General features: G+C 33.7%; 1 protein-coding gene across 5 annotated transcripts in view; it reads left to right on the top strand.

Moving 5' to 3' along the window:
• Window positions 1-26,194, top strand: part of LRBA (LPS responsive beige-like anchor protein) — an 841,444-nt gene that overhangs the window by 178,510 nt on the left and 636,740 nt on the right. For 4 of the 5 annotated variants that reach the window (XM_064585149.1, XM_064585150.1, XM_064585151.1 and 1 more), the window contains 9 exons: window positions 1,853-1,974; window positions 2,060-2,186; window positions 2,821-2,940; window positions 4,834-4,980; window positions 15,044-15,241; window positions 15,444-15,577; window positions 17,791-17,899; window positions 18,416-18,568; window positions 24,739-24,907. In XM_064585149.1, the coding sequence (XP_064441219.1) occupies window positions 1,853-1,974; window positions 2,060-2,186; window positions 2,821-2,940; window positions 4,834-4,980; window positions 15,044-15,241; window positions 15,444-15,577; window positions 17,791-17,899; window positions 18,416-18,568; window positions 24,739-24,907 (1,279 nt within the window). The remainder of the gene's footprint in view (window positions 1-1,852; window positions 1,975-2,059; window positions 2,187-2,820; window positions 2,941-4,833; window positions 4,981-15,043; window positions 15,242-15,443; window positions 15,578-17,790; window positions 17,900-18,415; window positions 18,569-24,738; window positions 24,908-26,194) is intronic. The other variant, XM_064585152.1, reaches the window with a different exon arrangement.

The following is a 26,194-nucleotide window of genomic DNA, read 5'->3' as shown; positions in this document are numbered from 1 at the left end:
TTTTGTTTTATCAGTCATTAGTAGATATTTGAGTTGATTCTACTTTTTTGCTATTATGAATAATACTGCTTTGGGCTTTTGCATACAAGTTTCTGTGTGGGCATGTTTTCATTTAATTTCTTTTGTGTATGTACCTAGGAGTGGAATTGCTGGGTCATATTGAGCATCTATGTTTAAACATTTGAGGAACTTCCAGATTGTTTTCCAAAGTATATCATCTTACAGTCCCACCTGCAATTTATGAGGGTTCCAATTTCTTTTTTTTTTTAAAGATTTTATTTATTTATTTGAGAGAGAGAGAATGAGAGAGAACACATGAGAGGGGATAGGGTCAGAGGGCAAAGCAGACTCCCTGCCGAGCAGGGAGCCCGATGCGGGACTCGATCCATGGACTCCAGGATCATGACCTGAGCCGAAGGCAGCCGCTCAACCAACTGAGCCACCCAGGCGCCCCCAATTTCTTTATATGCTTGGCAACACTTGTTAATGTCCGTCATTTTGATTATAGCCATCCTAGAGGGTGTCAGGTAGTAGTATCCTACCATGGTTTTGATGTGCATTTCCTTAGTGACTAATGATATTGAGCATCTTTTCATGCCCGAATTGGTCATTGGTGTATCTTCTTTGGAGATATGGCTATTCACATCTTTTGTCCTTTTTAAAATTGCGTCTGTCTTTTTGCTGTTCAGTTGTAAGAGTTCTTTATATATTCTGGGTACAAGTTCCTTATCAGATGTATGATTTGCAGATACTTTCTTTCATTCTTTTGGCTTGTCTTTTAACTTTTTTGATGATATTTTTAAAGCACAAACCTTTTTTTTTTTTTTAATTTTTTTTATTCTTATGTTAATCCCCATACATTACATCATTAGTTTTAGATGAAAGCACAAACCTTTTTTAATTTTAATGAATTCCAGTTGATATACTTTTTCCTTTGTTTGCTTGCGCTTTTGGTGGCCTAATTAACAAGGATTTACTTAACCCAGGGTCACAAAGATTTACCCCTATTTTTTCTTCCAAGAGTTTTATAGTTTTAACTTTCACATTTAGATCTATGATTTATTTTTGTAAAATATGTAAGAAAGTAGTCAACTTCGTACTTTTGCTTGTAGATAACCAGTTATCCCAGCACATTTGTTGAAAAAAACTATTATTTCCTCATTGAATTGTCTTGACATTCTTGTTGAAAATCAGTTGAACGCAAATATAAGGGTTTCTTTTTGGGCTCTCAGTTGTAGTTCATTGACCAATGTTTCTGTTTTTATGCCAGTACCACACAGTCTTTATAATAGTAACTTCGTGTGGTAAGGTTTTCTTAATTTGATAGTATGAGTATCCAACTTTGTTTTTTTGCTGTTCTGGGTCCTTATGTACTTTTAAGTAAAATTTGATTTTAAAATTTGTAACTTTAAATAAAGTGATCTTTTCAGTAAAATTTTAAACCAGGTAGTGAAGTCATTTATATAGTGATTTGAAACTAATTCTTTCCATCTTTCTCTATTCTAATACCTTATCATTTGACCAACAAATTTCCAAATTTGATATTACTACCTATCTCTTTTAATTGGAATACTTTTGAATCTTTTTTCATTGTAAGAAATGAAGCAAATAAGATTCGTGTATCCAGCAGGTCACATGGAATGTTTTTATCATTTAATTAAAGTAATATTACTACGTATTTTGGAAAACTTAGAAGTTATGAAAAGTGTTTTGGATAAAGACACTTTTAGATATAATCATGGTATAGAATAACATATAGTAGAAATATATACAGTATTGTAAAGTCTCATTTTCTTGATTTGAGTAATAAAGTTTTTCATGTGAATCAATAACTCACAGCTTTTTCCTTTAGGCCATTGCATTACCTCCTATAGCCAAATGGCCATACCAGAATGGTTTTACATTTCATACCTGGCTAAGAATGGATCCTGTAAATAACATCAATGTGGATAAGGATAAACCATATTTATATTGGTATGTATTTTTGTAACTTAGTGTTATTATCTTACTTTGAAGGTGAGAGAATATTTAGAGGTAAAATGAAAATTATTCTTTGTAGTTTCAGAACGAACAAAGGTCTTGGTTATTCTGCTCACTTTGTTGGGGGCTGTTTGATTATAACATCAATAAAGTCAAAAGGAAAAGGCTTTCAACACTGTGTGAAATTTGATTTTAAGCCGCAAAAGGTATGTGTTCTTATTAGTTAAATTAACAAGCTATGCTAGCCTTCAAAGTGCTTTGTTTTAATATTAATGATATAACATGTGATAGATCACAACTCTGTTTATTCTGTTTCAGAAAATGAAGTATAAATCACTGGACAATTGTTAACCTCCCTGATTTGGATAATAAAAAGCGTGATATTTTGTTATTCATAGAATTTAAAAGAAGTACAAGGGGAAAATGGCAGTTACTTTAGTAGTAGTAGTAGTAGTAGTAGTGGTAGTATGTGCCTTAAAATTTAGAGATTAATGAATGGTGTATGTATATATAAATAAGTAGATAAAACAAATTTGGCAAAATGTTGACAATTGTGGTATCTAGAATGTGGAAAAGAGGGTATTTGTACTGAATTTTTAACTTTTTTGGGATATATTTGAAAATTTTTGTAATAAAAAGTTGGAAAGATAATTTCACAATAAGTTCTTACCTATTGAGAGTCTCCTTGATTATTGTTCCAGAGATTGAATATTGAATTTAATAAAGGTAGTCTTATTTTTAGATTTAATTGTAATTTATAATTTAAGTTTTACTTGTTATTATCAATATGGTTGAATTATTGCAAGAATTTTTTTTTCTTCAAACTTTTTACTTATTCAGTGGTATATGGTAACTATAGTGCACATTTATAACCGATGGAAGAACAGTGAGCTTCGTTGTTACGTGAATGGTGAGCTAGCTTCCTATGGAGAGATAACATGGTTTGTCAACACCAGTGATGTAAGTAATTTGAAAAAAATTATTTTAAAAGCATGAACTTTTAAAATAAGAAAAATATATTATACATTGGGTATTAACTTTAGAATACCACAATGGCAGAGTTTTATAATGATATTTTGGCTAGCATGTTAATATATTTATAGAGTAGAACTGTGTTCATGTGTCATATAAGATATTACTCAGTCGTTATAAAATTATTCCTGATAGGGTAGAGATGAAGCTTTATAGGTAACAATGGGTATATATTGGAAATGTATCATTGGTTCATTTATCAAATTAAAGTTGGGAGCTCTGTGGCAGAATTCTGATCATTTTTATGAATGAATTAGATGATACATGCTTATAAATTTTGCAAATAATTCATAGCTGCTATAGATGACTGTTATCTAATAATGTTTTCAGTATTGAAAAAGAGATCCATATGTATTAAACTCAAATTTTAAATAGGAATTAAAAAGTTCTTTTTTCTCATCAATGACATTTTTTAATAGAAAACTTGAAAAATACAGATCAGTAAAATGATTACAAACCATTCCACCCATTCACCATCAAATGCTTCTTTTGTATCCTATGCTACACATATTTATGTATTATGTAATGATAAGAGTTCAGGTTGTTGTAATAGACTTAGGTTTCAATCCCAGTTCTATCACTTATTGACTATATGACCTTACTTAATCTATTAGGCCTAAGTTTCTCTACCTGGAAATGGGTGTAAAGTAGTACCTATCTCAAGGTTAATGTGATAATTGAATGAGAAACTGTTCACAAATATGTTAGCACAGTGCCTTGTACAGAGTAAGTGCTCAGTAAATGTTAGCTCTCATTTTTTTTTTAACACAAAAAGGGGATCAGGTATATTTATTGTTTCTTAAACTGTTTTTTCCTTATGTTAGTCTTTATTAAGTGCTTCTTGTACTCCAGGCATTGTAATAAATACCTTTATTTTCTAAAAGTACTAACCTTGCAAGGTAAGTACTATTATAATCTCCATTTTACAGGTAAGGAGACTGAAGCACAGAAAGATTAACTAATTTGCTAAGATCAGCATGTGAAGTAGTGATTTGACTTAGGTGGCTTGTCTTCAGAACCCAAATGTTAACAACTTTTCTGTATTCCCTAATGGCAATATGTATATATTTTTCAACATTCTTTCTAATGGTTTTGTCACATAAAAGGATACTTTTAAAGAGCTGTGAAGAACTTTATTTTAGTCCCTCTTTGTTGTATACATGGGTCTTTAAGATGTGGTTTGCAACCTAGATGTTAAGAGAATTTTTTTTTTTTTTAATGTTAGAAGAAAAACATACACCTGCATTTCTGGATTTACATATTTCTTTTGAGAGATTGTATCTACTCCATGACCTCACCCATTATCTATATCTCGATATCTGCAAAAATCTTTCTTTACAATTTTAACTTCTCACCAAACTTAGAGAACCCTATTGACAGTTGCTTCTCCATTCATGTTAGCTCCATCCATATTAGCTCACAGAAAAGGCAGATTGATTATGTCCTAAACTTAACTCATGATTTTTCCTTCTTGTAACAAAGACTGCTTCTTTGGTTGCGCAAGTATGAACCTTCAGAGTCCATCATGATTTCTCTGACCCTCATTTCCTGCATCCACTTTTTCATCAAGTTTTATTTATTGTACTTTGGAAAATTTGTGTTATCTCCTTTTCTGTGATGTCTTTCCTGATCTCTATGGTACGTAACAATGAGTGAATGAAATGAAATGCTAAGTGAATTATTTTAATCTAGCCAGGTTAGTTTAGAATGGACAGAACATTTATACCAAAATATTTAAGCAATGTAGGTTGCTTAATGTATCTATCTAGAGAAGATAATTTTTTTGTTTTTTCCTCTAATAAAATCTATTTTCTTTCACAGACCTTTGACAAATGTTTCCTGGGCTCATCAGAAACAGCGGATGCTAATAGGGTATTCTGTGGTCAGATGACTGCAGTTTACCTTTTTAGTGAAGCTCTTAATGCCGCTCAGATTTTTGCTATTTATCAGTTGGGCCTGGGATATAAGGTACTTTACTTGCTGTTCACTGCTTAACCAGTGTTAATTGAACTTTATTTAAAGGGAGGCGATGCATGGAGCAACCTACCTTGGGTTACAGAACTGAATGTCAGAGTAATCAGAGGTACCACAGGGAAGTCACAGGAATCTGAATGAAGGGTACTTTATATTTTTGAGGGAAACACAGTATCTTTTCAAATGTGGGGCACTGTGCAAACTACTAGCTCAAGTTTCACCTTTAGTTCATGTTGCATTTCTTTGACGATGTCTATCTTTGCATAACTAAATTTTCAACATTTGCTGTGATAAAAAACAAGTACCACGTGGAAATTAATGTGGAACAGGAAATGAGGATGATGGTGTGAAATCTGATTCCAAATTTGAGAGTTCATGCAGTTCAAGATGCATAAAGAGTAATAAATAATTTTGCTAATGTAATGAAGAAAACATTTTTTTCTTTTGACTTGTGCCTTAATTTTTTCAGATGGCTATTAAATTGTTAAAATACAAAATTGTTTGAACCGAACCACTTAATAATATTTATTTTGATCTAAAGCACCATTAACAATTACTGAAATGCTAAGACTGTCATGAATTAAGAAAATTTGGAAACCTCTGGGTTAAGCCATTGTTAGTCTAGTTTGGTTTCAGGGAGCAACTTAGTCTGCTATGTTCCTTTGAAAACACAATCTGATTGTGTTGATTTACATATATTGAGTTGATTTACATATACCATTACAGTCAGTAAAGTACACATATTTTAATTAGTTTTGACAAAAGTATAACTATCACAACAATCAAGAAATAGAATATTTCTGTTCCTGCAAAAGGTTCAGTAGTGCTCCTTCTGTCAATTCCTTCCACTTTTCTTTTTTTTTTAAGGTTTTATTTACTCATTTGTCAGAGGGAGAGAGAGAGAGCACAAGCAGGGGGAGCGGCAGGCAGAGGGAGAAGCAGACTCCCTGCCGAGCAAGGAGCCCAGTGCGGGACTCGATCCCAGGACCCTGGGATCATGACCTGAGCCGAAGGCAGACTCTTAACTGACCGAGCCACCCAAGTGTCCCTCCTTTCACTTTTCTAACCCCACTGCATTCCTATTGAGAGAAACTGCTCATCTGTCACTTGATTAGATTTTTTAAGGTTTTATGTAAATGGAATCATGCAACATGTACTCCTTGGAGTTTGGTTTCTTATGAGTCATCCATGTTGTTTTGTTGTTGTAGCTCCTTTCTTTGTATTGCTTAGTAGTATTCCATTGTATGAATATATCACAATTTTTTAATCCATTCTTCTATTGATGGACGTTAGGGTTGTTTCCAGTTTTTGGCTGCTATGCATTAGATACTGTGAATATTGGTGTATGAGTCTTTGTGCTGACACATATTTTTATTTTATAAATATGTAAGAGTAGAATTACTAAGCGGTATGGTAATTGAAGTTGCCAAACCCTTTTCCGAGGTAGTTACATAATTTTACATTTATACAAGCAGTGTCTGAGCTTCCTACTTGTTCCACATCCTAAACATCTTATATTGCTGGTCTTTTTAATATTAGATGTTTCAGCGAGTGTATAGCAGTATCTCATTTTGGTTTTAATTTGCATTCTTATAATGACCAGAGATTCCAAGCATCTTTTCATTGCTTATTGGTCATTTGTGTATCTTCCTCTGTGAAGTATGTTCACATCTTTTGCATATTTTTTGTTTTGTTTCTTATTGTTGAGTTTTGAGATTTCTTTATATATTCTGGATATAACTCTTTTATCAGATGTATGAATTACAAATATTTCTCCCTTGGTCTGTGTCTTGCCTTTTTGTTTTCTTTCTTTTCTTTTTTTTAAGATTTTATTTTTAAGTAATCTCTATACCCAGCATTGGGCCCAGACTACAACCCTGAGATCAAGAGTTACGTGCTCCATAGACTGAGTCAGCCAGGCACCCTGCCCTTTTGTTTTTTGTTAATGTTGCTTTTGAAGAACAGATGAATTTAATTTTTATCAATTCTAGTTTATCAAATTTTTTGGTTATTGCCATGATTTTTATATCCTAAGAAATCTTTACCCATTCCAATTTTGGAAAGATTTTCTCCTCTTTTCTTCTCTTACAGTTTAAGCATTTATATTTAAGCTTATGACCCATTTTAAGTTAATTTTTGTGTATGGTATGAGGTAAGGGTCAAGATTCATTTTTATTCCATATGTGTAGTCTTGGTGTTCTAGTACTAATTTTTTGTAAATAGTATTCTTTCTCCATTGCCTTACCTTGGCATCATTGAGGCTGTATCATATTTCAATGACTTATATGTCTTTCTTATGCCAGTACTGTATGGATTGTCTTGATTATTGTAAGTTTCATAGTAAATCTTAAAAAAAGGAAGTCTAAAACCCTCAACTGTATTCTTTTTCAAATTGTTTTGGCTTTTCTAAGCCCTTTACATTTCCAGATATATTTTAGAACCCACTTAATCATTTTCTACAAAGATGTCTACTGGGATTTTATTTGGTGTTGTATTGAATATATAGATCAGTGAAGGGCAAATTGGCCATCCTACTGTTAACTGATTTTTCCAGTCTGTGAACATGATGTATCTCTCTATTTACTTAGGTTTTTAAAAAATTCTCCTGGCACTGTTTTTTGGTTTTCATTGTATAGGGCATGTAATACATTTTGTTAAATGTATTCTTAGGTATTAAATGTTTTTTGGGTAATACGTTGTATTTAAAATCTCAGTTTCCATTTATTTGTTTCCAGTATATAGAAACATAGTTGAATTTTGTTTATTGACCTTGCTAAATTTCCTTTTAGTTTTACTAGCTTTTTTCCCTGGTTGTTGTTCCTGGATTTCCTACACATATGTTCATATAGACTCTAAATTTTACTTCATTTCCAGTCTATATGCCTCTTCCCTTTTTTGCATTATTGTACTGGGTAAGACCACCAGTATAAATAGTTAAATAGAAATGGTGAGAGTAGACATTTTTGCCTTGTTTCTGATTTTAGGTGTAAAGCGATCATACGTATTTTATAGATGCCTTTTATCAAGTTGAGCAATTTCTATTTCTGGTTTCCAGAGAATTATTACTAGGTGGATATTGAATTTTATAAAATGTGTTTTGCTTTTTTACCAAGTCTGACAATCTTTCCTTTTAATTGGAGTGTTTACATAATTTACAATCAGTGTAAGTATAGATACTTTGTGTCTTAATCTATCTTGTGATTTGTGCTCCATTTCTTTCATCTGTTCTTTGATTCTTCCCTTTTTTCCTGCTTTGATTTGAATTAACTGCATATTATTTAGTATTTCACTTTATTTCTATTACTGGTTTATTATTATTTTTTAAAGATTTTATTTATTGATTTGTGAGCGAGAATCACGGGGAGTGGCAGGCAGAGGGAGAAGCGGACTCCCCACTGAACAGGGAGCCTGATGCAGGACTTGATCCCAGGACTCTGGGATCATGACCTGAGCTGAAGGCAGATGCTTAACTGACTGAGCCACCCAGGGTCCCTATTATTATTATTATTATTTTTAAAGATTTTATTTATTTATTTGAGAGATTGAGTGTGCACACAAGCGGGGGAGAGGGGCAGAGGAGAGGGAGAAGCAGGGATTATGACCTAAGCCGGAGGCAGACACTTAACTGAGTCACCTGGGTATGCCTTGTTTATTATTTTTTTGACATTAACTTATTATAGTCTACCAACAAATGATATTGTACAATGTAAGCACCTTCCACATAATCCTGCAATTCCTCCTCCTGTCCTTTATTTTGTTATTATAAGTTTTATTTTTTTATGTACTATAGTTCCTGTGATACATTTTTTTGATTCATTTACTTTCATTTTATATTTTAAAGGCATTAGAAATGATCAAGGTCATTTTTTTTGTGTTTACCTCTGTATTTACCTTTTCTAGGGCACTTCACTTTGTGTACATTCATGTTTCTATCTCATATTATTTTTTTCCATTTGAATATATTTTTTTAAAATTTATTAATTTTTATTTAAATTCAATTAAGGTAATATAGTATTAGTTTCAGAGGTAGAGGTCAGTGATCTATCAGTCTTATGTAATACCCCGTGCTCATTACATCACATGCCGTCTGTAATGTCCATCATGCAGTTACCCTATCCCCTCACCTCCCTCCCCTCCAGTAACCCTCAGTTTGTTTCCTATGATTAAGAGTCTCTTATGGGGGGCGCCTGGGTGGCTCAGTCGTTAAGCGTCTGCCTTCGGCTCAGGTCATGGTCCCAGGGTCCTGGGATGGAGTCCCGCATCAGGCTCACTGCTCGGCGGGAAGCCTACTTCTCCCTCCCCGCCTCCCCCTGCCTGTGTTCCCTCTCTCGCTGTCTCTCTCTCTGTCAAATAAATAAAACCTTAAAAAAAAAAAAAGTCTCTTATGGTTTGCCTCTCACTCTGATTTCATCTTGTTTTATTTTTCCCTCCCTTCCCCTATGATCTCTGTTTTGCTTCTTAAATTCCACATATGAGTGAGATCATACGATAATTGTCTTCATCTGGGTGCCTTTTATTTCTTTGCCTAATAGTCCTGCCTAGAACCTAGAGTGTAGGAGCCCTGCCTCATCCGGCTCCCTGCTCGGTATAGGCAGTCTGCTTCTGCCTCTCTCTCTCAAATAAATAAATAAAATCCTAAAAATACTGTGAGTTGAGAAATTGATGATCATAGGATCACTTCTTGCTTTATTTATTACTGTTGAAATCTGTTGTGTAATATCCATGTTTTAGAGAATTCCTCAACATTAAGATAGCAGGGATATGGGAAGCCAGCAATCTCAGAGTGACCTTTTAAGCAGTGCAGTTAAGTATTTTAAGGATTAAAAAATATGTATTTCAAAAGAAATGGTTAAATGCTTCTTCCATATGTTCTTAGTGTTTGATGAAGCACCATTTTGCCTTAAGTACTTTGAAAGGATATTGTTTTTATTTTAATTAATTGCATCAAGTAGTATTTACACAAGAATATTATTTCAGTAGAGTCAGCAGCAATTCCTGAAATGTGTCAGATTCTTAGTTTTAGTTTTGTTTAGATTTAGTTTAATTGAGATTTGTTAGTGGGGGTGATTTATTTCTAAATTCCACTCAAAATAGAAAAAACGTTTGTTCCGCTATTTCTTTTAAAAAATGTACCTGCTAATGTTGAGGTACTATACTTTGAATAGTAGCAGAGACTAAATTATTTTTTTAATTGAACTAGATTCTGATCTTCACCCTGCCACAAATTATCTTTGTGGACCCAAAGTAGTTAATTTCTTTGGACTTTCTTAGTTTCTGCCTCTGCAAAATGGATTATATAATCTCCCAGATCATATAGCTATATATTGTAAGTTGGTAAATAGGTTAGCTTTTATAGGTTGCCCAAATGACATTTCCCCTCAAAAGCATTTATTAACTTGTTTAAAAGCATTTATTTCAGTTATGCTAACATTCCCATTATGATTAGCTTTCATTAAATTAAAGAACATTAAATCAGTGCTTACAAATTTTTTAACATTTTATATAGGAGGCAGAAATTTAGAAAAATGATATATTAAAGCTTTTTAAATGTTTCACGTAGAAGTCAGAAAGGTAAAGGCAGTCTTATCCTGTTTTACATTTTATTTTTTTATAGTATTGAAGCAGAATTCACAAGTTGAATCCAACAAGTCTTTGTTGGAAAAGACATTCCATTTAGCTTTAAGTGGTTGCAGTTAAATTAAAGAAAAAAATCCTTGTCTGTGATTACTTAGAAGTATGGTTTAAAAGATAAAATACGAGCTCTCTGGTAAAGGTAAATATGTAGGCAAATAAAGAATCCTGTAATATTGTGATGTTATTGCATAAATCACTTTTAATTCTGGTATGGAATTTAAAAGACAAAAGCACAAAACATCTAAACCTATATATGCAATATAAAAAGGTGTAATTTTTGATATAAGTAACATAAATAGTGATAGAGATGTAAATGAGTAAAGGTTTTGTATGTGATTGAACTTAAGTTGTTATTGGCTTAAAATAGAGTATTATAACTTTAAGATGTTTTGTGTAATTCCCATGGATACTACAAAGAAAATACCTATAGAACTTTATACAAAACAAAAGGAGAAAGGGATATAAGTACCAAAAATCATTGGCATATAAAAGATAGTCAGTTAACAAATTACAGTGAACAAAATGACAAAAGTCTTTTCAATAAGTGCTTTAAATGTAAATGGATTAAACTTCCCACTTAAAAGAAATAGATTGGCTAAATGGATTTAATAAAATGGAATCCAGTGTATTTTGTCTACAGAAGAGGCACTGTAGATCGAAGGACATACATAGGCTGAATATGAAAGGATGGAAAAAGATAGTTCATGCAAATGGTAACAAAAAGGGTGCAGGGGTGGCCATACCTATATCAGAAAAAATAGACTTTAAAGTCAAAAACTGTTACAAGAGTCAAAGAGGGAAATTATAGCGATAAAAGTGTCAATTCACCAGGAAGATCTAACAATTAAAATTACATACAGCTGGGGCACCTGGGTGGCTCAGTCGTTAAGTGTCTGCCTTCAGCTCAGGTCATGATCCCAGGGTCCTGGGATCAAGCCCCACATCGGGCTCCCTGCTCCGCAGGAAGCCTGCTTCTCCCTCTCCCACTCCCCCTGCTTGTGTTTCCTCTCTAGCTGTGTCTCTCTCTGTCAAATAAATAAATAAAATCTTAAAAAAAAAATACATACAGCTTACTTCTGGGCTCCAAAGTATATGAAGCAAACACTGACAGAATTGAAAGAAGTATATAGTAACTCAATAATGGTTGGCTATTTCAGAACCATTTCAGTAATGGATATAAGAACCAGAGAGAAAATCCCTAAGGAAACAGGGACCATGAAACAGCAATGTAGACCAACTGGACCTAATAGATACATACAGAACACCCCACTAAACAATGATAGACAACATATTCTTATCAAGCTCATATGGAGCATTCTTCAGGATAGACAACATGTTAGCCCACATAATTAACAAATTTAAGAATACTGAAATACACCAAATATCTTCTCTTACCACAAGAGAATGAAATCAATAGCAGAAGAAATCTGGAAAATACACAGATTTGTGGAAATGAAACAACAAACTCTTAACAACTAGTGGGTCAAAGAAATCACCAGGAAATTTCTTGAGGCAAATGAAAACAAAACAACATCAAAGCTTATGGGATCTAGTGAAAGCAATACTAAGAGGAACGTTTATAGTGGCAAACACCTACTTAAAAAAAAGAAAGATCTGAAATCCACTAACCTAATTTTTCCCTTCAAGGAACTAGAAAAAGAAGAGCAAACTAAACCCAGCTTTGTCAGAGGAAAAGAAGTGATAAAGATTTAGAGCAGAAAATAAATGAAATAGAGACTAGAACAATAGAAAACTCACAAGTTCTTAGCGAGATTATGAAAAAAGAGAAGACTCATAACTAAAAGAAATGAAAGAGGAGGCATTACTACTAATGCCATGAATATAAAAAGAATTATGAGACTACTATGAATGATTTTATGTCAGCAAATTGAATAACCTAGAAGAAATGGATATTCCCAGAAACACAGAATCTACCAAGACTGAAGAAATAAAAACAAATCCGAGCAGACTACAGCTACTAAGGAAATTGAATCAGTAATCAAAAACCTAGGAGTAAGAAAAAGCTTCCCTACATATGGCTTCCCTAGAGAATTCAAACATTAAAGAATTAACACCACTCCTCAACTCTTTCAAAAAGTGAAGAGGAAGGAACACTTCCAAGCTCATTTTAGGAGGCCAGCATTACCTTGATACCACAGCCAAAGGCAATACAAGGAAAGAAAACTACAGACCAATATCCCTGATTAATATCCATGCAAAAATCCTCAACACAATACTAGCAAATCAAAGTCAAGAGCACACCCAAAGGATCATACTCTATGACCAACAGGGATTTAGTCCTGGAATGGAGGGATGGTTCAACATATGAAAGTCAGTCATTATAATATACATGTTAACAGAGTAAAGGACAGAAACCACACAATCATCTCAGTTGATGCAGAAAAACGGATGGAATTCAACATTCTTTCATAATAAAAACACTCAACAAATTACAAGTAAAGGAAACTACTTCAAAATAATAAGGCTATATATGAAAAGTCCATAGCTGACATTAGATGCAGTAGTGAAAGACTGAAAGCTTTTCCTTTAAGATCAGGAACAAGGCAAGGATTCCCATTCTCAAGCATTTCTGTAGGACATAGTACCAGCTGTCTTAGCCAGAGCAGTTAGTCAAGAATAGGAAAGAAAAGGCATCCCAATTGGAAGGGATGAAGTAAAATTTTGTCTGTTCGCAGATGATGTGATCTTACATGTAGAAAACTCTATTTCTCACAAAAAACTGTTAGAACTGATAAAATCAGCAAGCTTGCAGCAGACAAATTTGTCTTCCAACTTAAAATCTTTTGCATGTCAAAACTTTTGTGTATCAAGGAATTGGTGAATAGGCAATCTATGAAATGGGAGAAAATACTACAAACCATATATTTGATAAAGGGTTTATATCTAGAATATATAATGAACTCCTACAACTCTACAACAAAAATATGCAAATAACCCGATTAAAAAGTGGGCAAAGGACTAGAATAGATTTCTCCAAAGAAGATAATCAGATTGCGAACAAACATGAAAAGATGTTCAACATCACTAATCATCAGAGAAATGCAAATCAGAACCACAGTAGATACCACCTCATATACAGTTAGGATGGCTATTATAAAAAATGAAACAAAATAACAAGTGTTGGCTAGGGTATGGTGGTTCTTTAAGAAATCAAAAATAGAATTATCATGCAATTGAGCATTCTCACTTATGTGTATAAATGGCAAAGAATTAAAAGCAGGATCTGAAAGATATTTTCATACTCAAGTTTATTATAACATTATTCATGATAGCCAAGATAGCCTCATTGTCCATGGACGAATGAATAGATAAAATGTGGTATGTATGTACAATGGAATACTGTTCAGCTTTAAAAAGAAGGAAATTCTGACATGCTGCAACATGGTGAGTCTTGACATTATGTTAAATGAAATAAGCAAATAAAAAATATGCTGGGATTCCTATTATATGAATTATAAAAAATAGTCACACTCATAGAATCAGAAAGAATGGTGGTTGCCAGGGGATGGGGAGAAGTAGAAATGAGATGTTGTTCGGGTGCCTGGGTGGCTCAGTTGGTTAAGCAACTGCCTTCGGCTCAGGTCATGATCCTGGAGTCCCGGGATCGAGTCCTACATTGGGCTCCCTGCTCAGCTGGGGGTCTGCTTCTCCCTCTGACCCTTTTCCCTCTCGTGCTCTCTGTCTCTCATTCTCTCTCTCTCAAATAAATAAAATCTTTAAAAAAAAAAAAAGAAATGAGATGTTCAATAAATGCTGAATTTCAGTTTTGCATGTTGTACAAGTTCTAGAGATTTGTTGTACAGCAATATGCATATAGTTAATACTACTGTACTGTAAACTTATAAATGTTTGAAATGGCAAATTTTATGTAACATGTTAAGCACAATTAAAAAAATCCAGAAAGAAAAAATACAGTGAAAAAAATGATAAAGTACCTGCTGTAGGGCACTAAGTTTTACATTTTTTTTATTTTTATTTTTTTTTAATTTATTTATTTGAGAGAGAGAATGAGAGAGAGAGAGAGAGAGCACATGAGAGGGAGGAGGGTCAGAGGGAGAAGCAGACTCCCTGCTGAGCAGGGAGCCTGATGCGGGACTCGATCCAGGGACTCCCAAGATCATGACCCGAGCCGAAGGCAGTCACCTAACCAACTGAGCCACCCAGGTGCCCAGTTTTACATTTTTTAACGTAAGGTTTTAATACCAAGTTGAGTTCATTTCTATTATTCTTTAAAGTGAACACAGTGCACTTTAGAAGTAATTTAAACAAGCAGAGCTCTTTTTATTTGATATTGTTAGGAAAATGATCAAAGGTATGTTCCTTAAATTTTTATATCTGGTGATTTGTATCTAGATTTTCTTTTTGTGGTATACTATCTTAACTGTTTACTTTTTATTTGTAGGGTACATTTAAATTCAAAGCAGAGAGTGATCTGTTTCTTGCTGAGCATCATAAACTTTTATTGTATGATGGCAAACTCTCTAGTGCCATTGCATTCACCTACAATCCACGTGCTACAGATGCCCAGCTCTGCCTTGAATCATCCCCTAAGGACAGTCCTTCAATTTTTGTCCATTCACCGCATGCACTTATGCTCCAGGTACTCGCTATCTATAATCTTTTTTTTTTAAGCTATAATCTTTTACGAATATTTTTCATGGTGAATTTTGATGTGTTATTGAGGTGTATTAGGTATCTTCTATTAAATACATGCAATGTAACATTATATTGTTCTTATTATGCTTTATTTTAATTATTTTGGAAAAGAAATCATTAGAATCTACTGTCTTCTATTTTATAAGGATGTGAAAGCTGTTTTAACACATTCCATTCAAAGTGCTATGCATTCAGTTGGAGGAGTACAAGTGCTGTTTCCACTTTTTGCACAGTTGGATTATAGGCAATATTTATCTGATGAGGTTGACTTGACTATATGGTGAGTGCCTTTATTTTTTTCTTTAATTTGATGGGAGAGTTACTTTCATTACTGTTGAACTACACAGTATTTTTTTCTGCCTTTTAAATTTGTTGTAGGATTAAAAGAAAGAATATAATTTAAAGAAATTTGTGAACTATAAATGTTACTACAAATTCTTATCAGTAATGGTAGTATTAATCTAAATTCTTTATCAATAGGAAATATGGAAGCTGTAAAAAAACATAAACTTGTTTTTGAATAAATTTGGAAATAATGATTTAACAAAAAAGAATACATTTTTGTCTATCATTCTAATTTAAAAGGATAAGTTATTTTAGATTATTATATGGCAGTGATTTATGGGGATTTAGCTTTTCATTTTTTAATTATTGTATATAACTAAAAACTAAAATTTTTGATGATGATATTTATATTATAGGTGATTTGGTATTTTTTTACAATTAGATTGTACATTGGACACATTTGTCTCCTCTCTTACAGTATAGATTCTGAAAAAGGTAGAGATATAAGAGGACATAATATAAAACATTGGAGAGGTGTCTATATGAAATTTTTTTTTTTTTTAAAGATTTTATTTATTTATTTGACAGAGAGAGAGACAGTGAGAGCAGGAACACAAGCAGGGGGAGTGGGAGAGGGAGAAGCAGGCTTCCTGCCGAGCAGGGAGCCCGATGTGGGACTCGATCCCAGGACCCTGGGATCATGACCTGAGCCGAAGGCAGACGCTTAACGACTGAGCCACCCAGGCGCCCTCATGGCTGTATATTCTAGTGAGACTAGTAATTATGTTTAATGTATTATTTGAGTAAATGAGTTTTCCATTCTTCCTTTTTAGAATTCTCTTTTCTGTTTTTATATATAAGTTGAAATCTATTAATGTATGTATTTAATGATGTAATAATTCTTTTGGAATTATTTTTAAGCAACAAAATGACTTTTTAAACTTTATTTATTTTTTTTATTTTTAAGTAATCTCTACACCCAACATGGGGCTCAAACTCACAACCCCAAGATCAAGAGTCACACACTCCACTGGCTGAGCCTGCCAGGCACCCATCTTTTTTTTTCCCTAAGGAATGAGCTATCAAATCAAGTGCTTACGACATTTAAAAAAATTAAAATTATCCTTGACATATTGCTACTTTGTAAATTTTTTTGTGTGTCCTGGTTTGAAACCTTTGTAACAGAGCTCAGTTATTTTTTCTTGGTTATCCCTTTTTTTTTTTAAACTTTTCAAAATCTTTATTGGAATTGCTGACATTTTAAAAGCACTTTTGTGGAGGAGGAGGTTGGCTGCCAGTTAGGCTCTCTTTTTTTGTGGAGGTATCTCAGAGCCTTGAGAAAGAGGTAACAGCTGATCTTATTCCATTCCATTTTCAGTATCTCTAGAAGTTGTGAGGATGGGAACATGACTGTAGCCCCTATTCATTTTTAAAAGTCTTCTCAATTGACTCCTGAGTTATGATTTTCCTGTTGGGATAAGTTACAAAATTCTTAAACTAGTGTTTGAGGACTTAAGTTTAGTACAATTTTACTTTCGTATTTTCCCCTTCATGATTTCCATTCAAACCAGGCCAGTCTGGACCCTAACACATTCTGAGTGTTTCTACCCTGGTATGTTTGCTCTATGTATCTTTCCCCTCTGTTTGGCCTCTAGCTCTCTGAAATTGAATATACTTTCTAATCTAAATTATATATATTCTTTAAGGACTTCATATACTTATGTTTTTGGACATTGCTAATTTTTCTCTGGTTCATGCATGTTTCCTCATGTTTTTTCTAAGTAATTCACTTACTAGTAGGTTGGTGATAAAGTATATGGAATAAACAATTGAGTAAGTCCTAATCCTACATTCAGATTCTAGTCCCGAAATAATGTTGGAGGCAATTTTATTAAAACTTCAATTTCTTTAAATAGAGAACTTTTTTTTTTTTTAGATTTTATTTATCTATTTGAGAGAGAGAGAGCACAAGATGGGGGAGGGTCAGAGGGAGAAGCAGACTCCCCGCTAAGCAGGGAGCCCAATGCGGGACTCGATCCTGGGACTCCGGGATCATGACCTGAGCCGAGGGCAGTCCCTTAACCAACTGAGCCACTCAGGCATTTTTTTTTTTTTTTTTTAAAGATAAAAAAAGGCTATATCTAACAACCCCCCCCACCTTAAAAAAAAATTTTTTTTTTTAGACTATTGCCTGTTTTCTTGTTCTAGTTCAACTTTGCTGGCTTTTATCATGGAGTTGTTGAAGAACTCAATTGCTATGCAGGAGCAGATGCTTGCCTGCAAAGGCTTCTTGGTAATAGGATACAGTCTTGAAAAGGTAAAGTATGAAATGCTTTACATTTTTTGTTCTTAATTTTCAGGCCATGGATTTGATCTCCTAAGTGGTTGAGAAATTCTTTCTGCAAGTATGTCTCCTTGGTTACATAAAATTACCAAAATTAAAATAACCTTTTGTTGTTTTACCTTGCCTCTGTTGCTTTATTAGAGAAATACAGCATTGAGTCTCATGGCATCTTTAACTTTGAGCATAGTTTGCCGGCCAACTTTTTTCTGATATTGATAGCCTTTAATTTACTTACCTTGCCTTGTATTGGTAGTGACCTTTTTTTTAATTTTTTATTTTTTTAATGGAAAGGGACAGAGTGGGGATGGAGGAGGAGCGAGAAAGAGAGAGAGAATTTTAAGCAGGCTCCACACCCAGTGCAGAGCCGGACACAGGGCTTGATCTCACAACCCTGAGATCATGACCTGCATGAAATAAAGAGTCAGATGCTTAACTGACTGAGCCATCCAGGGGCCCTGGTAGTGACCTTTGATCTTTTTTTTTTTGCAGTCTTCCAAATCCCATGTCAGCAGAGCAGTACTTGAACTTTGTCTTGCATTTTCAAAATATCTGAGTAATCTGCAGAATGGGATGCCCCTACTCAAACAGTTGTGTGATCACATTCTTCTTAACCCAGCTATATGGATTCATACCCCAGCCAAGGTAATATATATATATATAGATAGATATAGATAGATAGATTTTGTTTTTCTGTTTTCACCAAGTTTTTGTAGTTGAGAAGAGTGATAAATACGATGATTTTCTTTTATCCTTTCACATGCTATCATGTAAAATTTCAATGGATTGTGTTTTTTGATAAGCATACTTTTTTTCTTTTTAGGTATATTTGCAAATCAGTGTATCTTTTCTTTCTTTTTTTATAGAGCAGTGTGTTTTTTTAAAATTTTAATTCCAGTATGGTTAAAATACAGTGTTATATAGTTTCAGGTATACAATATAGTGATTCAACAATTCTGTGCATTACCCAGTGCTTATCATGACAAGTGCACTCCTTAATCCCCATCACCTATTTCACGCATCCCCTAACCCACCTCCCCTCTGGTAACCATCAGTTTGTTCTCTAGTTAAGATGTGTTGCTTGGTTTCTCTCTCTCTCTCTTTTTTCCCTTTTCTTGTGTTTTCTTTCTTAAATTCCATATAAGTGAAATCATATGGTATTTGTCTTTCTTTGACTTATTTCACTTAGCATTATACTCTCTAGCTCCGTCTATGTCGTTGCAAATGGCAAGATTTCATTCTTTTTTATGGCTGAATAATACTCCATTGTATAGATACACCACATCTTCTTTATTTGTTTATCTATCGAGGGACACTTAGGCTGTTTCCATAATTTGACTGCTATAAAATAATGCTTCTATAAACATAGATAGGGATACATATATCCCTTTGAATTAGTGTTTTTGTATTTTTTGGGTAAATATTTGTGGATTACTGGATTGTGGGATTCTATTTTTAATTTTTGAGGAACCTCTATAGTGTTTTCTGCAGTGGCTGCAGTAGTTTGCATTCCCACAAACAGTGCAAGAGGGTTCTTTTTTCTCCACATTTACTTTCTCCACAAGTTACTTTTTAAACACTTGCTTCTTGTGTTGTTGATTTTAGTCATTTTGACAGGTGTGAGGTGATAACTCACTGAGTTTTGATTTGCAATTCCCTGTTGATGAGTGATGTTGAGCATCTTTCCATGTGTCTTTTGGCCATCTGAATGTCTTCTTTGGAGGAATGTCTTTTCATTTCTCTGCCCAATTTTAATTGGATTGCTTGTTTTTTGGGGATATTGTGTAAGTTCTTTATATATTTTGGATACTAACCCTTTATCAGATAGGTCATTTGCAAATATCTTTTTCCATTCAGTAGGTTGCCTTTAGTTTGTTGATTGTTTCCTTTGCTGTGCATAAGCTTTTTATTTTGATTTAGTCCCAGTAGTTTAGTTTTGCTTTTGTTTCCCTTGCCTCAGGAGACATCTAGAAAAATGTTGCTATGGCTGATGTCAGAGAAGTTATTGCCTGTGCTCTCTTCTAGGATTTTTATGATCTCAGGTCTCACATTTAGTTCTTTAATCCATTTTGAGTTTATTTTTGTATATGGTGTGAGAAAGCAGTCCAGTTTCATTCTTTTGCATGCTGCTGTCCAGTTTTCCCAGCACCATTTGTTGAAGAGACTGTTGGATATTCTTTCCAAGCCATGTCAGTATTTTTAAAAAACAGAGCTATAGTCTTTATTTTCTGTTACATCAAAATTTTATTTGAGAGAGACTTTGATTTACTAAGTATAAATAAAACTTGGACAGTTCCAATATAAATATGTTTCCTATCAACTGTACCTCTATTCGGTTGCCAGTATGCATACATATCACTGTGTACACATGTATGTATACATATACATGAGTTTAATTCTGCAGGAACAGTTGAAATGTCACCTGGTTTTAAGGCTTGCATGATATACTGATCTCAATCATTTTAATTCACATGAATTTAAATTATTAAATACAATTATATTTGTACACGACTTGTTTAGTATTGTAACAATAAACCAATTACTTCTAAGTGAATATAAGTGAATTTGTGATAAAGTATATAAATAAAACCTTTGTTAAGTCCTAATGTATTAAATTCCCCTAAGAATATTAATTACGGTAGTTTTCAGGAGAACTTGAAACAGAAATTTTTATTAAATTGCATAATTGTATCTGCTTTATCTGCAGTTTTTGTTAGAAGTTGTATTATTTCATACCTATTAATTTCTTCTCTCCCCTTCTCCCTTTTGATCCACTGAGAATGTTTATCATTGTTTAGGTTGGAATAACACATACTTATTTTAGTTGTCAGAAAAAAATGCAGACTTTCTTTGCTTTTCTAGAGTCACAGTATCTTATTTTCAGTTGGTCTTTTCAAATGTTAAAGAGAAAAACAGCTGCTGACTCTGATTGCCATTTGGAAATAATCAAAGGAGACAGCTGGAGGTTGTACCTTTTTATCTCTGGGTTCAAATTTGACCTCTTTTTCTTCTTTGACCCTCAGTCTTATTTCTTTTCAAGGATTGTTTCAAGTTACTTTTTAAACCTTTTACTAGGCACTTTTTTTGTCTTACTAAGCAGCATATTTGTAAGGCTTTGGATCTCTTTTGATGTGGTCTAAAAGCCTCTTAGACTTAGTTGTAGAGGAATATTTTAAAAATTCATTATATCATTTTCTTAGGCTCCCGGTATTACTACACTCTATTTCTTACTTTTCCTTGTTAATAATTTTCTTTAATTTTGTTTTTAGAATTTATAATTGATTTGTTAATGTTAAACTTTCCTTGTTTTAAAAACGCTGTTTTCTGTATCCATAAGGGGTTATAAATTGTATTGTAAAGATGGTCCTAAGGTGGTTTGTTTTCTGAAGTTTCTTTGTTTGATCTGAGTGTTATACAGTTACAGGGAGGGAGGAAATTTTTAAGAAAAGAAATACAACATGATGCATACAAAATGAGGTTTAGGGTTTTGCAGAGAACCTGTACAGATAGTGAGCATAAAGTTTAAGCTTCATTAGCTTCGTGGTAATTCCACCTGTGGTTACCAAAGTTGAAGATACGTATGAATCAACCTTTGCTTTTGGAAGAGGGTGTTTACTGTGCTGTATAATATCTATTCATTTTCTTAGAGACTTTTTAATGACCTAAAAGGAGAGGCAAAATTTCTTGTATAAAATAGTCCTTCATTTGTGGAGTAACTAACTGCTTTATGATGGGCACTGTGGATGCTGTGGTGAACAAGAGAGATCTAATTCTTGCCCTTATATAATGTCCAATGGGAAAGACGGATATTAACACATACAATTTATATGGTTATTGGATTATATGATGAGTAAATGAGGAAATGTTTATTCATTGTTAGCATATGGATAATCTTGAGGTCACCATTCTCACTCATCTCAATATGTTGATATAAAAGCCTTTTTGTTTTTCTTTTACTACCATATTATTCTGAATAGACTGACCCAGAGCAGAGGTTCTCAATCTTGGCTGTCAATAGAACCTGTTGGGAGAGGTTTTTTTTTTTTTTAAATAGAAAACAGAATTCCACACCCTCTACTCCACATTGTGTTTTATTTGGTTTGGGGTAGGGCCCAGGCATCAGCATTTTTAAAACATGTTTTTCCAGTATTGTAATGCACAATCAGGATTGTGGACCATTTGACAAGATCTTGGGAAACCTGTTGTTGTGTGATCTACCATTTTCCCTGTTTGAATTTCTACTTTTGTTCTACCTATCTTACTACTAATCTTCAAAGCCTACTTTAATACCTGTTTTATTAGTCAGGCTTTTTTGAGTATTTTAGCTTATCCTATAATAATTTCTCTGACCTCCAAATTGATAGATTCTAATAAGTCTTTGCTACTCATTTTGCAATTAATTACATATTTTGCAATTAGCTACGTGGAATTAATTACATACATACTTATGTTTCTTTTTTTTTTTTTTAAGTGATCTCCACACCCAGTGTAGGGCTTGAACTTACAACCCCAAGATGAAGAGTTGTATGCTCTACCAACTGAGGCAGCCAGATGTCCCTTTATAAATGTGTTAATTCTAGACTTTTTTTTTTTAAAGATTTTATTTATTTATGAGAGAGAGAGAGCACAAGTGATGGGGGCAGGAGGAAAGGCAGAGGGAGAGGAAGAAGCAGGCTCTACTGAGGCAGGGCTTAATCCCAGGACCTTCATATCATGACCTAAGCTGAAGGCAGACGTTTAACTGACTGAGCCACCCAGGTGCCCCAATTTTAGACACTTTTTAAAAGAATTTCCTTAAGTAATCTTTATGTTTCAATAGGCAGCTTTATTACATTGGTTTTTTACTTAAATTTATGTGTTTTTTTCATCTTTTCAACTGGATTTCAGCTATTGAGGGATAATGTATATGTCATTGTATTTCTATAATACATCACTATGCATAGGTGGATGTAAATATTTTCTAAATGACTGAAATAGTTAAGAATTTGAACCGTGGTTCAATTTGAATTTGAACCATGTCAAAAAAGTGTTATATAGCCTCAATGACAAGTAAACTGGGCCTATCCATTCGAATAATTGAATAATATTAGCTGCAACAACGTTATTTTTCAGTGAGACAGTGGGATAGTCCACATATATAGTTTTCTAAACTATAATCATCATAAAATTGAACCTTGATTTTAAGTGGTTCAGAATCTGCCACTCTTCACCATTATGGTTACTAATTGATTCTCTGATTCATTTAACCTTGATTGTTTATTTATAGGGCATCTGGAAGATAGGTACCTAATTTTTGCACTCTAAAGAAATTACCAGGTAACACTGACATATCTTGCAGGGTTGAAAGTGAAAATGCCGTCAGTGTCTAGGAAGATAGCATAAGTGTTCCATTTTAAATGATTGGGAATAGTTTGGTCTTTGGTTAAGGGCGAGTATATATGTTCTACTTAAAATTTTTCACCTTATAAAGTATATCTACTAGCAATGAATTGAAAAATTCTTGATTTTAATACAATAGTAGAACAAAAGCAATCCTTATTTTGTGCTGTTGGAAGTACTAGATTGTAGCTGTTAGTGAGTTTTAGAGCCGTAATTTCACTGAAATTTTGTACTAATATGAAATGTGTGGTGGTAGAATAGTTCCTATAATCTTTTGTTTCTTTTAAGAGCTTATATTTTGAAGTTACTAAGTTCTTATGTGTTTATTAAAATAATTTATTTGGAAATAAGACTAGTAGAATCCTTTTCTTTTTTTTTTTTTTAAAGATTTTGTCAGAGAGAGAGTGCATGCGAGAAAGAGCACGTACACAAGCAGGGGGAGTGGTAGGCAGAGGGAGAAGCAGGCTCCCTGCCAAGCAAGGGGCCCAATGCGGGACTCGATCCCTCATGACCTGAGCTGAAGGCAGATGCTTAACCAACTGAGCCACCCAGGTGTCCCAGTAAAATCGTTTTCTAATTAGAGGATAATACTGATAAACATTTTGAGAGATTGTAATTTTATTATTATAATCTTTCTATCAATGAGCTATTATAACAGAATTCTGTTTTTATAATATTTCTTAAGGTAGGCTTTACACTTTTTTATTCCTTTTGGCTTCTACTGTTTTCCCTTTCGAGTTATTCCTATTTTTTCTTTCTTTTTTCTTTTTTTGTTATTTTAGCTTCTACTTTTCTGCAAAATGAAGAAAATTTCCAGCTTTTTAAAGCAACCATGCATAGTATAATTAGTAAGCTTACTGTAAAGAAGTTATATATGCTCATGAATAATTGCTGATTGCTTAATAGGAATTAAAGTTATTTCCATGGAACAGTGCTGTAAGAATTTTATATATTAGGGGATGTTTCCTTTATAATGTTACTGTAAAAGTAGCATTTACTTGGTTTAGTTTTATAAGTAATGTGTGTGCTTTTGTGTGTGTGTGTGTGTGCGCATGCCAGTATGTGTTATCTGTTAGCATGGATGTTACCATCAAACTCAGCATATTACTTTTTTTTTTTTTAAGATTTTATTTATTTATTTGAGAGAGAGAGAGAATGAGAGAGAGAGAGCAAGAGACACAGGAGAGAGGGGAGAGTCAGAGGGAGAAGCAGACTCCCTGCTGAGCAGGGAGCCCGATGCGGGACTCGATCCCGGGACTCCAGGATCATGACCTGAGCCGAAGGCAGTCACTTAACCAATGAGCCACCCAGGCGTCCAGCATCTTACTTTTTGGAATAAGTATGATCCAAGTAAAACAGCCTGAGAGTATTCCTGGAACCAGTGGTAAAATGCTAGGCTGCCTCTTTGATGTAAGTTCTTCATTTTGATTCTCTAGGTTCAGTTAACACTCTATACTTACCTATCCACGGAATTCATTGGTACAGTCAACATATATAATGCCATTCGGAGAGTTGGAACAGTGCTTCTCATCATGCATACACTGAAGTATTACTACTGGGCAGTGAATCCTCAGGATCGAAGTGGTATCACCCCTAAAGGATTAGGTATGTTATCCCTGTTTAATATATTTTATCATAGATTTTTTTAAATTTTCTTTGTTTTAACCACTAATATATTATTCTTGAAGTTTTTCTGAATATCATCATGACAAAATTTTATTTTAATCTTATTGATAATTTTAATAGTTTGTCTTGAATTGAGGTTGCCAGAAGTTAATAACTTGCTACTTTTATGGAAGAATGCTACTTCTGCTGGTATAAGTTGTTTGCAGAGCAAATATGATACAATTAAGGCACTGAAAATGAGAAGTTCTATATTAGCATATGGTATTGATCCTGAAACTAATTATCATAATGAGAATTATTGAAAAACCATGTTTTTTGGGAAATAGAGATTTCTTGAGGAAGTAGGGGATGTATTTACTTCTAATAAATAATATAATGAAGTTACAAAATTTCAGTAATTATTTTCCTGTATAATCAGGAAATTACTGGAGAGATAATATTCATTCATCATGTCAAATTTATGGAAGGTATCAAAATAAAAATTATGACAAATGGTGGGTCTTTTGGTTTAAGTGCAACCTGCTTCAAATTGGCTATTGTTGTAAAAGGGAGTACATCAGCTCATATAAACTGGCATTTTCAGTTGAACTTAGTGCAAGGGTTCAGAATATGCCCCTTGAACCCAGTTTGTCTCTTCATTTCCCAGTTCTTCTGTGTTGGCTCTTTTCATGTATTCTCTCCCTTGTAGTGCCAAGCAGCCACCCTACCTTCACATCCTTAAAGCTGTAAGTCTAGCAAAAAAGTGTCTGCCTGTATGGAACATTTCCAGCTAAAGTCTCTTTGTCGCTCATTGGCTCTGATTGCATCATGTGCACAGTCTTATGTGGCAGATATTTTTCTGATTGCCCATACATGGGCATGGAAGGCCTTCGCACTTCTGAAATACATGGTCTGAGAGTGAGGATGGGTTCAGTACCTTGATAAAAATTGAAGACTGCTATTTGAAATCAGGAAGTAGATCTGGAGAGTCATTGTATTTAAATGCTTTGGCTGTTCAGTGATTTTCAAACACAGGTTTCATATTAATACAGTGTTTCTTTATCCCTTTCAAAATCTGCTTATTCTCAGAGAATGTGCTATGTATAATTCAAAAAGATATGAGCACACATAGAAGTTGTATGATCTGTTTAAGGTGGTAGTTTTGTGGCAGAGAACTAGGTCATAATTTCCTCATGACTATTTGATGATACTGTAGCTGTATCATGTACTGTCCTGGGTATTAGTTTTGTATTCTGGCATTGATTTTATAACTGATTAGTGACCTTG

Source organism: Mirounga angustirostris, unplaced genomic scaffold (assembly GCF_029215605.1).
Source record: "Mirounga angustirostris isolate CCGP_5_RB_7025 unplaced genomic scaffold, mMirAng1.0.hap1 SCAF_2, whole genome shotgun sequence".
Lineage (NCBI taxonomy): Eukaryota > Metazoa > Chordata > Mammalia > Carnivora > Phocidae > Mirounga > Mirounga angustirostris.
This window is presented reverse-complemented; position numbering and strand designations above follow the sequence as displayed.